At 36.8% G+C, this 14,743-nt stretch overlaps 1 protein-coding gene across 1 annotated transcript in view; it reads right to left on the bottom strand.

Moving 5' to 3' along the window:
* OCA2 (OCA2 melanosomal transmembrane protein) overlaps window positions 1–14,743 on the bottom strand; it is a 178,531-nt gene that overhangs the window by 136,129 nt on the left and 27,659 nt on the right. Inside the window, 5 exon segments of the mRNA XM_032204674.1 lie at window positions 2,552–2,641; window positions 2,643–2,706; window positions 3,045–3,127; window positions 5,280–5,437; window positions 14,297–14,369. Of these exon segments, the coding sequence (XP_032060565.1) occupies window positions 2,552–2,641; window positions 2,643–2,706; window positions 3,045–3,127; window positions 5,280–5,437; window positions 14,297–14,369 (468 nt within the window).

Genomic DNA, 14,743 nt, shown 5'->3' with positions numbered 1-14,743 from the left:
ATCAAATAACACAATCAGTTTTAAAAGAAGTAGCACTTAAATAAATGCATGAAAAAACAGGTTCAGTGGCTTAACATGTCTCAGAATGTGCTGTCTTCAGAAGATGCTAGACCCCCTCTGACAAGGACTGGTTCTTGATATACTTTGAGGCTCCTACAAATTCAGTGCCAAAAAAGATGCAAACAGCTACTTCAGAGCAGAATTTTGCACATGTTTTTACACTGCTGCAAGTTTAGAGGAGACTGTTTACAGCAAATGCATTTCATTTTTCAGTCAGAATATGTTCCTCTGTATCTGTGGAAGGCAGAAGGCTCTTGCAGTCTGTTTCCTGTATACTCCCTGATGAATAAGGTAGCAAAGGGCAGGCTGAGAAGGGGAAGGAAGGATTAAGATGAGGACAGTGGGTTTGAGGAGGCTGGGGCACAAGATCTGGGGTTCCTGTATGGGGAAAAAGGGCTGTGGCAGGTGGAGGCAAAAGGCACACCTTTGGATAGCTCATGTGTTGTCACAGAAAAAGGCTTCCTCTTTCTTTAACATCACAAGAAAATATGTGAAGATATAGCTCTAAAACCTGTTTGGGTGTCTGCACTGCCTGAAGTTGAAACCTATATTGGCAATGATAATGAATAAAACACAGGAAAACTAGAATAAAAACAGATAAAAAAAAGGGGAGCAGCAACACAGAAAATGAAAATCCATGAGAGATCGCTCCTGCAGCAACACCAATTGATTTCTCTAACAGTGATAACTGCTAATGGATTAGAGTGCAATGTGTGAGAAAGCAGGACTTCAGGCACCAAAGTAATAAATATCAAATATAAGGTAAGCCACTATTCCGTATACTAAGAATATTAACATCCCACGTCTTGGAAGAGTTCCATGATGGAACCAAACAACAATCAAGTTTTATTTTATGTTAGTTATTGCCGCTTATAAATTCATAGTTTAAAATTTACTCTAGTCGCAGCATTTGTCATTCCTACAAAAATTATGGAGAAAGCAGCTAAAATTGTGATGCAATAGGTGACTTCCCACACTTTAATATTCAAAAAACGTTTACTTATAAAGATCTATTTCTGTCTTTGAATTTGCTGGAATAATTTTTCTGCCATCAACAGAAATTTTTCCATGATCATTTCACAGAAGCAATGAAACTAATGAGTAGTTTCAGAGCTTTTTCTTAGAAACAACAGGAAAATGCGTGCTTTTCTTAGTTTTGCTCTTCAGTTTATTTCCTGTGCACACATGAATTGTTCAAAAGTGACTTTCTAAAGATGAAACAAGAAATCTCAGCCATTGCATATTAAAAATAATAATAATAATAATAAAGTTTTGCAATTGTTAGAGGATTGCATAAGTTGTGTTTTTTTTAAAGCTGCATAAAGACCATAAAGCTTATTTTGCATTCCTACCTATGTATACATCAAGATCTAGTTCAAACCACCTTCACACTTAATACTAGGTCTCTTTGTTCACTTAGAAAATACATAGAACCAGTTTTAGCCTCATAAATAAATCACCAGTCTTGAATCACATAATCTAAGCATCTGAAGCATCTGTCATGTTACATGTGCCTATTGCTGATATTTGATAAGAAAGCATTTACCTATCTTTCTTACCATTCAGCAAGTAACAGGATGAAAAGCTTAAGGTACACAAGGGATGTGTATAAGTAGTGAGGCATGCCAGACATTACTAAGCACCGTATAGGACCTGATTCACTTCTCTGTTTCATACTAGTGGAACTCCTGGAAAATTCACAGAGAATGTATATACTCACAGGATCTTAAAAAAAAAAAAAAAAAAAAAAAGATGAAGAAGGTAGGCCTGTATTTCAAGATAATCAGACAGTTAATGATTTCAGTTCAAAGAAGTTTGTAGGAGCTGGAGCTCTTTCTGACATGTTTCTCATCCTTAGTGCTGATTTGAGGTATTTTCTTTGGTCTGGTAACTCAAGGCTTTGGAATTAAATTTACAATATATGTTTAAAGTTCCTCATCCCTTGACTTCTTCATGTTAACTTAAACTCTTTTTCTTTAAATACTACAGTAAAAGCATTTCTAAATGTCAGTGATATTAAAAGTGTGCTACAGTTTAACCTTTTAAAAGTAAGCAAAATATAGTTTGAGGTGCCTTAGAAAAAGGAATAACTGAAGTTTAAAAAAAAAAAAAAAAAAGTTAATTGCTTTTAACCTTTTTAAGATTTGATTTTCTGCATCTTTTATAAACCAAATTTATTTTTTAACTCTTATAGCCAAGTTGTATCCTGCTAAAATACTAAAACACTAAGAGGTGCTAGTAGAAGAACATGCAAGAAACCACTGTAATGTTGGTTATAGCTAGCCAGAATCAGTTGCAATTCAGAACAACTTCCTCACACACATACCTTGTTCATTCCACTAGCAACGATAATGATTCAGCAAGGATTCAGATACACTCTTAAAAGTATGTTACAGCTCAAGAATGAAACTCTTCCTCACATTCCATTTGCAATTTTTTTTTTGCAATTTGCAATTGCAAAAATAAAACCAAAGCACAAAACATGACTTACTTCCAGTATGATCAGCACATAGACACCAACTAAGATTATGGATGCAATTGTTACTTGTGCCTCTATATTAGCATGAAGGTATTGATGTTTTCATGGAGAGAGGAACACTTCCAGGCTCCTGCAGGAAAGCTTGAATGTTTATGAAGATGGTGCCCCTGGGGAAAGGAAAAAAAGTTTTGTTTTTATTCTGTAAATGAAAACTCATTCATTTTACTTAGCATTAATTTTATATTAAGAGAATCTATAAATATGTTATATTTTTGCAAATTACAAGAGACTTTTCAAATATTTTCACTCTATCCCTCTAGATAGCTTGGAAGATAAACTCAGCAAGCCACCCTTGGAAATGCATTTAGAAAGCAAAGGAGATGTCATGCTTTCCTGCCCCTCTGAAACAGTCAGTGACAGATTATTTTTAGAATGTTATCTTATTCTTGGGCAGTCAAGTCTATGTAAACTTCAATGGTTTGTTTCTTGAGTCTTTGTAGCCAACCTGTTTGGCATCTGAAAGGTTCTAGTTGTGATGATTTGCTGATTTCTTCTTGAACTTAAAGGTAGAGACCAGTTGTACACCACCTGCAAAAGGGTCAGATTTGGTGATATTAGGTAAGAATCAGTGAAATGTGATAAACCTCTGTTCTGCCTTTTATTCTTCATTCTATCTCCTTTGCAGCGTGGAGGATTTTTATGGACAGGAGATCAGACACACCACCCTAAATTCATTCCACCTTTGTTAGTTATGTTAACAGCCTTCAGCAAGTTTATCCTCATCCCCTCATTCTATGAGTGAAGCTGGAAACAACTCCAGGAGATGCTCTAGACGAGGGGAGACCACATCACACTTTCTGTTTTGGCTTTAGGGAACATCTAGGGCAGCTAGGCTCCCACCTAAGCATCTCAGCTAGGTGACACAACACAAGGCTACTGTGGGCATTTCCACACTGCAAGAGCCACAAATCCCAGGAGCAATCCCAAACTTCCAGACAATTGGTACAGAGTTTCTGAATTTTTGCACAGTCCTCTTTGACTCTTTAACCTGCAACACAAACTGCATGGTACTTAGGACAGGTGGTCCTCCAGACTCTGAGTGGTGCCCTTGTGGCCCAAGATATTTTTACTTAAATTCAAATGGCTTGGGAGAGGAAAAAAAAAAAAAAAAATAGGTAATTACAGACAGTCAGCGTGGTGCTTTTATATTATGATGCTAAAGATATTCTTTCTTGGCAGATTTAAGGTGGAGGGACCTGCCAGGAGAGCATTAGATGACTACATAAGGGAAAACAGCCAAAGTTGCTGAAGTGTCCATCGTCCTCCCACAGGCAATAGTGTCCCCTGGAGTGACCTGTCATCTAAGCCACAGAAGAGACAATGTGGTTTGCTCCTAAGACTGCCTAGGAAGAAAACTATCAGACATAAGGTACAGTGATGAGAAGCCCAACAGCAAGATGCTACCCCCAGACGTTATGAAGAATACATGCTAGAATTTCAGCAAACAGAAACAGAATTCCTTCCTTTGCTGATCTAGGAAGAGGAATGAGAGAAAGGAACAAGAGCAAAGAGAGTGAAAAGAGCCTCAGAAAATAAAAAACTGAAACTTTACCTACTAAAATACACTGATATACTGCAAACTTAGTCAAAAGTCATTACATACAGATACATAATTTTATTTTTTTTTAAGAAAATAAATGTAAATAAATGTAAGATTCAGTTAATTGTAGTGTAAATCCCTGAATCTGTCTGGACCCTATGTGCTACAAATTGCAGAAGAAAAACAAAAACAACAAGCAAACCAAAAAAAAAAAAAAAAAAAACAGCATAATCAGCCAACTTGGAACACCTGATGCAGAGAAATGCCTGAGGAGCACGCAGACGGGAAAGTCATTCTGAGTAGCATAATCTTGGTCATGTCAGGACCACCACTGGAGTGCCAGTGGGAGGTGGGCTGCTACAAACAAACTGTGCTCTGGCTACCTGCAGCAGTGCAAAGGCTCCTTGGGATCACTGTCCTTGGGTGATGCATTCTCCACATCAGGAGTTCAGTGGTTTAAGGCTGTAATTGCCATTATCGTATTATTTGGCACACCGAGGTACTGGGATTAATCTTTCTCTGTAGTATTGGGTGTAAGCGGGCATACTGTTGATGTTATTCAGCTAAATTATCACTGGTACAGGACACCACCTATACAGAATGAGAAGCAGCAGTTTGTATGCCAATACTATTTAATAAATGATGAAGCTTATTTTTATTTTTCAGTGATACACAATGACACCTCATAAAAGATCCTCCTTCACTGAGTTCTCAGGAAGGGAGCAGCAGGAAGTTGCTACAGACAACAGAAAGAGAAAAAAGCCAATAAGTGTGACAACTTGCCTGAAAAAATAATTTGCAACAAAATGTGAAAATGTATTTCAGTGAGTGCAAAAAGGCACTTTACACTTGTTTCTTCTTCCTAAGACAATTTTTGAAATGTTGCCAACTTTTAACACTTGAACTTTCATGCAAGATATCAGTCAAGAGATATCAGGTTTAGAAAATTTTGATTGGAAGTTAAAGAAAGTCTTGCAAAGGCTTAGTCTAATTATTTTTCTAATAATTTTTCCAATGCTGACCTTCACACAGGTTTTCCCACAGGGAAAAGCATGACCAACTAATGCACATACCAATGACGGAAATACAAAAGATAAAACACATCTCAGAAAAAGTGAAAGAAAATGCAAAGGCCATCACCTGCTGCTGGTGTCTCCTCCTTGAGACAGCATCTTCAGTCTGGCTGATTTGCACTAAAATGTATTCCTCTGTTTGCTCATCTTCTACATCTGCTACAAATGGACCTCCAAGGTCTAACCTCAACAGAGCAGAATCATGAAAATCTGTCAGATTCATAGCTGTTAATAAGGTTGTTAAGGTTTGAATTTCCAGTAAAAATGAGTATAAATTGTACCAACTCCAGAAGAAAAAATAGAAATTGGTCAAAAAAAAAAAAAAGAAAAAAAAAAAAAAAAAACAAGGCAACAAAACCACATTCACCTAAAATAATCAAGAAATTATGAAAAGAACAAAAAAAACATTTTCTTCTTCAGCAAGGAGCACTGTTTTGGCCAGGTTTCCTAAGGAAACAGAATTTACAGGATCACAATACTTCTGTCCTTTCCTAGCAACTTGTAAGATCAATCAGTTTCAGCTGACATTGCAGATCTACCAAAGCTCCAAAAGAGTGTATGGAAATATGCAGAGACTGAGAAAGCTCTTTAAGTGTTTGTATAGATGAAAGGCTGCATCATTAGCTCAGAAATTTAAACATCACAGAAATTGTACTGGGAAAAACACTGTGTAAGCTACAACCACATGGGAAACTAAATCAGAATCAATGCCCCATTCATGATGGAGAATTTGCTTTTTGGTCAAAACTTCATTCACAAGTTTGCTAACATCTAAAAACATATATTCAAGCTTCTGCCAGCATACTCATGGTCTCTTTCTCCTCCAGCTCCTTTTCTACTTTTTCTTTCTCAGGTATAGCATGAGGTGTGGTCAAACTACATTCCTAGTCTAATATAATTAAGAAATCAGCCAACAGTGAGAGACAAATCCATTAAATATATATATATTTATTTATTAAAATAAAAATTAAAAAGCCTAGCATTACTTATCCAGTACATCTAGGACTATTTAGACAGTATTGTTAGGAGTTCATTTTTGGCTTGAATGAGAAAGAATTATCCCTGGAGGCCTGGGGAAAAAGGAAAACCTGAGCTTTGAAAGCCCTCACAGACTTTAAAAAGACTACAACAGAGAGACAGTGGAATTGTTTTGCAGCTGTCTGTGATGAGGTAGAGAGCAAAAGCATCATCAATATACGTGTGTATATTTATGGATATATATGGGTATGATGAGAAAGAAGACACTTGACTTTACACATATATGCCCTGTTGAAATCACGCAACTCAGACACATGCTTGAGTATCCTAACAACCTTAACTTCTGACATTTAATATAATATACTACAAAAAAAATTAATCTAACGTAAAAAAATGTACAAGACTGTTTAACTACCAGAAGGATTTTTCCAGAAAGAGCTTCCATTACCCACAGAACTCAAAAATTTTAATAAACACAGAATAGTTAGAGGGTACCCAGTGCATTGCTATGCCCCACTTCCCAGTGAGCCCCAGTAATGCCATCTATAGAGGACCAGGCTCTTCCTACACTCTGATGGGGAAAGCCTGAGACCTTATGCAGAGTTCTTTCATCTTTAAAAGAAAGTTGTTGCCTGGACAAGAGATACCTCTCACACTCTGTAACCAAAAAAAATCCTAGCAGATCTAGTGGCAGTTGAACAGCCAGTGCATTGCAAGGTGATATAAATTTCATCCTGCTTAGTTGAACCACCTCTTGAACCACCTCTGTTCACACACTGTTCATCAAGAATGACCCACCCAGTCACCCCCAGACATCTATTTGCTTAAAGAAATTGCATAGGAAACCACAGAAAATAACCCCAGATGCAACAAACTTGGAAACTAATTCCAGTCAAGATAATTTACACGTGCAGCCCTTAGCAAACATAAATATAAATTAGTACAGTTCCTTCCATTTCTGAAGGTTTTAAGTGTGACTTGGCATAATAGTTTTTTGGTGTCCTAATATATGATATTAGTGTCCACTGGAACTATATGTATACCTTTAGCTAGAGACATTAATTATATTTTCTAAGAGGCCTGCTGACCTGAAGTCATTAACCCAATGATTTGGGACACCTCTTGACAGTCTGCTTTTTATTAGAAGTGTAGCCAGTAATTTATGTCTCAAAAAGCTTCAGGTGCATATAATTATGGCAGCTCCCTTTTAAGCAATACTTTTAAAATAAATCCTGTAATTACTCAGATGACACATTCAGAAGCTATTATAAAGGATGCTTGAAATTAAAGGGGGAAAAATGAAACCTTATTTCCAAGAAGAGTTCTTCCTTCCTTCTTTTCCTGTGAAGTTGGGGATACTTTAGATGTTTTTTCCATTCCTTTCTGTGCATTTATAAAACTATCCAAAAAAAAAAAAAAAAAAGGTTCTCCTTTGATTGCAAGTGGAACTGAACATCATTCACTGATCTGCAATGAGGCACTTAGAGCTGAAATCCCATCAAAGTTATCTTTCTCCAAAAAAAATATTTAGAGACTCTGTCATAATTCCATTGTTAGACTGCAGCAGATCACAGCCTTTATGAAAGGTAGAATCAAACTAACCTGGGAGAAAATTTCAGCCATGTTTTGATAAGTCAAAATGCACTTTTTTTTACCAGGCAGCTCCTCAGAATAGTTCTGCCTTATCTTGGTTTTATATTGCCCTTAAATTGCCAGAATGTGATCTCTTCTCCATTTCAATCATTCAGATGTGACTTCAACTTTTGGGAAAACTATCTTTTTATTTCTAGCATCCCCTCTTACTCTGCAATTTAACCATGCTGGTATTTTTTTTCTGTTCTTAACATTTTTGCAGCATTTGCCTTTAAAGAAAAAAAAAAATCCCTGACAAGATTTACAGCTGGAGTTGTTATTTTTTATTTCACTTCAGCTAAGCTGCCTCATTTTTCTGTAGTTCCATTCTTGAAATTATATTACTGCTGTGAATTGTCCTGTCAAGGGATTTTGGTTTGCATATGCTTTGTGCACCATTACACAGTGGCTCTCTGTATTTACATCTGGCACCAGCCTGGGTGCATCGCTCAAAGCTAAACCAAGAGTTGTTTTTTTCCATTCTTCGTTTTCTGACTAGCTGCTCAGAGAAGGTATTGAAGACAGTGTGAGAGTCACCTCAAGTCACTTTACTTTTTTGTAGCTTACATAAACAACATGATAGAACGGGATGCAGTGGCTAAATATTTAAATTATAATTCATTCACCACAGTTTCTACTTCTGTACTGATGATATCTGCATCTCAGCTGGTTACTCTGATTCCCTTAAAATCAGTGAAAAGAAAGTGCTTTGAGATGGAATTCATTGCCTTAATTTAGACCACCACATTAAGTTAAGAGGAATCACTCATTAGAAGCACCAGCTGCCTCTGTAAACTATAAAGAGAGCCCAGGATGACTAACTCAGGTGTAGCTGAGATGAGTCACACCCTAAGTAGAGTTCCTGCGTTACCTTACATCAAGCCATTTATTCAGTATGTACAGAATCAACCAAAAAGCTATGAATGACAGAGATTCTCTCTTATATTTGCATGCAGATGGCTGACTTTACACCTTCTTTAACATCTGTTTGTATCACCTACTCTGTCTACCGTAAAATGTAGCTTGACATTATTACAACTATTGATTATTTTTCTCCAAGTTTCTGATATGCATGTACATGTATGCTATTGATTCTGATTTATGACCACATTGCTCAGGCTGGTTTCTTTGGTTTTGCTGGTTTTAAAAGACATTTCTCCTGGACCTTACTACATTTTTACATGTTGCCCTGGGATTATTTCTGCATTTTTCAATTTTCTCTCTTGATGTAAAGCAGATTGCTGTAACTAGTTAGGGTGTTTTTACATCATCCCTTCAAAACGTAGCATGTAGAAACACAAGTTCGTCTATAACTGTTGGTTTCCCTATCTGAAGAATTCTCCATAACTCTTCAGAAGTTTTATGAGTTCTTAATAAACTATTTTTCATAACATTTTCTCAACCATACTTTGATATTCTGCTTCTTTGCCTGCCACTGTACGTGGTCCTCATCTTCATCCATCTACTTAGCAGCTTGAACACTGCCTGTGGGTCAAAATGCTTAGTTTGTTTCCAAGAGCAACAACAAACTTAAACCATTTTTAAATGTGTTCTGCAAGGAAAAAATTACCAAGGAGTGTCTGACAGTAGAGGGCTAAAGTAACAAACAAAATAAATTCAAAGAGAAAAAAGAATCAAAGGGATTTGAGAAGCTGTTTCATTCATTCATTCATTTAAATTATGTTTCTTGGAAAAAGAACCCTTTTTTTTTTTTTTTTTTAACTTCCATGGATGTTGAAAGTCTGATAAATTCTGTACATGCTCTTTGCCTCATAGTTGTTCTTTCTATAAATACCTCTGGTTCAAGGAGCAGAAAAGGTGATTTTCAGTGTCATTAATGGTCATGGCATGATTACAAGTTTACCTAGTGACCTTTTCTTGCTACTTGATTAATATATTTGACCCACCATTCAAACTCATGCAACCTAATAGAGGAATTTGATATTAAGGTCAGCATATCTTCGTCTTCTCTGTCTAAAGCCTCTCCTATCAATTTCCATATGTGGAATTTTTCTAAATGGTTCCACTGAATTCAAATAAAATAAGAAATCTAGCCTATGAAATATATTTCATATATATATTTCAGTAATATATTTCAATATATTACTGAGATACAGTTTCTACTTGAGAATTTGAGATCTTAACACTGGATGGGGCATGTTTAAATTGCTCAGAGCCACTGAGAATAGAGCTAAGCCAGATGAAATAGCTACTGACTAGTCAATTTGATATCTATAGTTTTTCGGATGACCAGAGACATGTTCAGTCACAACTTGAGAGTATTTTCTCTAACTTTTGTTTTGTGGTGATAATATTTCAGGAGCAAGTGAGTAAGGAACCCCTACTGTAGGTGCTGTGGAAATATATACCTTGCAAAGTGTCAGTTCTCACTCCAAAATTTTTAATGAGAAGATGTCAAGCATATAAAGCAAACAATTAGATCAGGACTGAAAGTATTTAAAATACATTCAAAAAAAAGAAAAATTTGGGGGCAGACTCAGAAAGAATTCAAAGTCCTCTCTCCAGTTATTATTAGTTTTCAGGTCCACAATAGCTGGACCCGAAGTAAGTTCTGACAAGAAATCTGAAAAGGGAAAATGGAATTGCTGCACCTAGACTAACCTAACTTTCCCTCACCTATAGCAGTAACTGGCACAAGTACAGATGTTCTTGAGAGGGAAGCAAACAAGATTGTAAATGAAATACTTGTCAGGGACAGAGTAAAGATGGAAATTCACAACTCTAAGAGGTAGGTGTGAGACCCATCACCCCAGTACTGCACTGGAAGATTTATCTTTTCTTGTAAAAAGCCAAAGTTTCTACTATTGAGAAGTGAAGAAATAGCAATAATTGTATCAGGTGCAGTGAAAGAAAAGAAGACAGTCCATTAGGGAGACAGACACTTCTTTAAATGACAGGTAGAGTTTGATTGCGTAATTCCTCAGTAACATCCACAAATCCCCATTACTTTTTAATTTCATAAAGCCTTGTTCAATTCTACAGGTTAATGCACAGCTCTGCTCCAGCTGTCTGTTCCCTACTGTTTGAGAAATATTTAAAATTTTACTTAGGTCAGGGCAGAATAGTTTAGAAGTGAAGGAATAAACACAGAGTATTGTAAGCATTTCAGAACATTCTTAAGACTGAAAACTTACATGGTTAGGAAAGAATTGTGGGAATAGTTCTCATTCTTTCTGTGGTCAACCAGCTAAGGTACCGAGGTTACTTCAAAGTTTGAATGGCAAAAGAGTTACAGAAAATAAATACGTTCATGTGTTAGAATAGGTATCTGTAACTAAACTAGGAAATATCTCTTCTATTTTTATTTATGTCCACTTTCCAAAGGTACATCATCTTATTAATTATTGATGTGTTCCATTTAACATACAGCCTTTCAGCAAAGGTCTGAAAATGCTGCATAGATATACATTAATAGAGGTATTGAATCTTACTTCCTGCAGAAGAGGGTCTTTCAACCTGGCTTTATACTAAACTTACTTCTCTCTGCTATTAAACAGTTTACTGTTAGAATTTATAAGCAAATAAATTCCGAGTGTTTTCAAAAAGGAACAATATTACCACTACTTTGAAAAATTATACTAAGTCAACTGAACTTGGATCTGGTGGCAATAGCGAAACCAGTATTAAAAAATATATTAAGTACTCAGAAAGCTTCTATTAATTCAGGGGAGGCAAGCTGCTGTGTTCAGAAACTGTAGCCAGCACTCCTCAGTGCTACGTGTCAGGTTTGTATCCATGGGGATGGACAAAGCAAAGGGCAATACAAGTAAGCTATTAGAAAAGACACAGAAGACAGTGAGGGGGAAAAAATAGAGTAAATCCAAGCAATAGATTAAACTACGGAAACATCAAAAAGGAACTAAAGCAATGGAAAAGGGCTACAGAGACATCACATTAAAAGCAGGTCACCCCCATGCCAGCAAGTCTCTCCCAACAGCCAGAGACTGAAAGTCCCACCAGGTCTGAGATCTAATGGCCATGACAGGAAAAGAAAAAAACAAACAAAAAAAACAACAACAACAAAAAAAAAAGTGGCACTAATGAATGAAGTCCAAAGGGACTACTCAGTTTGATTTTAAAAATATTTCCATCTTTGGCTTTAGATTTCATAGATTTTTCTAGTGTATGCAGACATTGTATACATGAGACTGTACATACTCAAAACAGAAATCAATTTACATGGGCTTTTCTGGAAAAGCATAGAAATTAAGGATTTTATTTTTTTAAAGCATAATGAGTATACGGCACTTAGTACCAATTTGACACTTTTTAACAGCTTTCTAAGAACTGAGCTACAAGAGGCAAAGTGTTCATTTGCATAATTTAGCATCATATGAGCTAGGACACTTCTTTCTCACCCAAGGCAGTCTTGTATAATAACCTCTGAGGGTTTTGTGACAAGGACAGTTGCAACACACCTGCCTGCCTACCATGAAATTCTTGTAGATGTTCAGAGAGTAGTGCTCAGTATCCACTGAGAATACTACAGTCTGTCAGCCAGAATAAATCGCATATTTGACATTTGTGTGTGAATGGTTAGCATTACTCAAGTCTAGCCAAAAAGGTGAAAACTTTCTTCACTGTGTGACCAAGTGGAGGACAAACACATGAGCTTACATCTGCATAAATGAAGACTAGCAGCAATGGTGAGATGACATTCAGAATTGCTCATGCCTTTTCAAAACCTCATTTAGGAATGAAATCTTCCTCCTTGACCCTTCTGCTTGAATTGCTGTGTCACCTTGAAAATGAAGCATAGCTTTCTTCTCACATATTTTCTCCTATCTCATTGACCTCAGGTAGGAATGCAAGGACAGAACATCCAGTTTTCAACACATATGACACAAACTAAGAAGATGCAGCTCCAGGTTTGTCAAGTAAAGAAGGGGGATGCTGTATTCTGTCTGACAGCTACTTGGCTAGAGCATCCTGACATGACAGGTAAAATGCGAAATCTGGGAATACTTGTTTTTGTCTTCATATCCCAGTCCCAACAGCATTTCCTGAAACAAGCAAAAAGTATAACTGGCTGCAGAATCAACAGGCACAATGCAGAAGCTATGGTTCTAACCCAACATCTGTGGAAAGACATCTAATCCTCAAGTTATGCTCTGAGAGCTGACTAAAATTTGAACTCAAAGACTTGCCACCAATGCACCCTGATTTGGCAGTCTCTGTCATTACAGCTCTGGTGCTGTTCAAGACCAAATGCATATGTAAATAGGACCTTTCAACAACAGTTTCAAAGAGGAAAAAAGTACCGGTGTGAACAAGATACTGATGGGAGTTTACCATTGAAGTTGTCACTGGTCCCACTGGTCCTACTCACTTGCACTCCTCCAAAAAACAATCTCCACTTCTAATTATAAATGGCCCTCAAGACATTTTCTTCCTCATTTACCCTAGCAGTCATGTAATATTGTGTCATTATTTGCAATAGTGAGAATGCTAAAAATCAAAGCTATTTAAAGTGGACTTTCCCTGCTCAAAGCTACAGACCTGCCCAGTTAAGCAGAAGAAATCACTCTTTTAAAATGTAATAATCACACTTTTTCAGAACAAGACACTTCCCAGGAGCCCATAAAGTATATCTGTAGCTTGAATCATCTTCTAACATTAGTGAAATAATAAACAAGTAAATTGTAGACCAAAGTGATAAAATTAGAAATATATTGAGAATAAGAAATGTGATTTTTGTGTTTACTAACTGAATGCTCATCCTTCAAAGACCTTTGACATTCAGGTCTGCATTCACCTGCAATGAATCATTTTTATTTTGGATTATTCTGTTGCTTGTTCTTTTGAAGAGTTTGTTGAAGATCTGTGGACTTAAATTCACTATTGAGCAATTTTACATGGAAAAAAAAAAAAAAAAAAGAAAAAGAAAAAAAAGAAAAGAAAAGAAAAGAAAAGAAAGATTCCACACCTCCACTGAAAAATACCTACAGATGCACAAAACTAAACATATGCCTGTGCTAAGCTGTTCTGGAAACAGGTCTGTGAATCACCTAGTTTGCTGCTTTTGAAGGAGTTCACTGAGTAGCATCATGGTCCAAGTACATTATACCCTACATGCTACAGATGACAGCATGGAGAGCATGGACAGCATCCAGAGCAAGTGGCCTGGAGAGCAGTTGCTACAGCCAGGGGCATGTGCTAGTCATGGTCAGAGCTATTTTCTGGGGCTTGATCCCACTAGGTCCCACTTACACACCTCAGGTTTCATACAAAGAGATGGAACTTAACTGGATGGGAACCACAAGACATCCCAGACAGGTGCTATACATTATAGCTCAAATGTGGAGCATGACTGTGCTTTGCATCAAGTAATGAGTCTAAGTGCAGCCCAGGCTCTGAGGACACTAAATCCTTCCTGGGCATAAGCAAGAAAACAGCCATTCAACCACTTTATCAATGAAACCAGTTCAGTTTTCTTCAATGAAAGAAGGATACAGAAGCTTTCCAGAGGCGAGACAGCCAACATTTGCCAGGACATACCTTGATCTGGATAAATGCCAAATAAAACCTAGGATGAGGATAAAAATCAAATATACATTAATAATACAAAAACTCAAAAAGACCTGTTAAGCTTATTTTAGAAACTTACAGAAGATTCTTTCAAACAGTACATTAAATCTTAAGATTGCTTTCCATATTTTCAGGTATGCTTCCCCCACAGCTGATAAGTGGCCCAGAGACACATATCAAGGACACATAATACTTACTGTCAAAGTTCAATATATGCCATCCAAGTGTTTCTTAGGACAAAGGAACTTAACCTCTTCAACTAGCTGTCTCACAGCATCACAGGATGGGTGAAATTAACAGCCAAAATGGTGATGAATTTACATGGAGAGGGAGGTACAATGAAGACTAAGAACAGCTCTAGTGGGAGAGGGA

This window comes from Aythya fuligula, chromosome 1, assembly GCF_009819795.1.
Source record: "Aythya fuligula isolate bAytFul2 chromosome 1, bAytFul2.pri, whole genome shotgun sequence".
NCBI classification, from domain to species: domain Eukaryota; kingdom Metazoa; phylum Chordata; class Aves; order Anseriformes; family Anatidae; genus Aythya; species Aythya fuligula.
The sequence above is the reverse complement of the archived record's forward strand: the minus strand, read 5'-3'. Positions and strand labels throughout refer to the sequence as shown.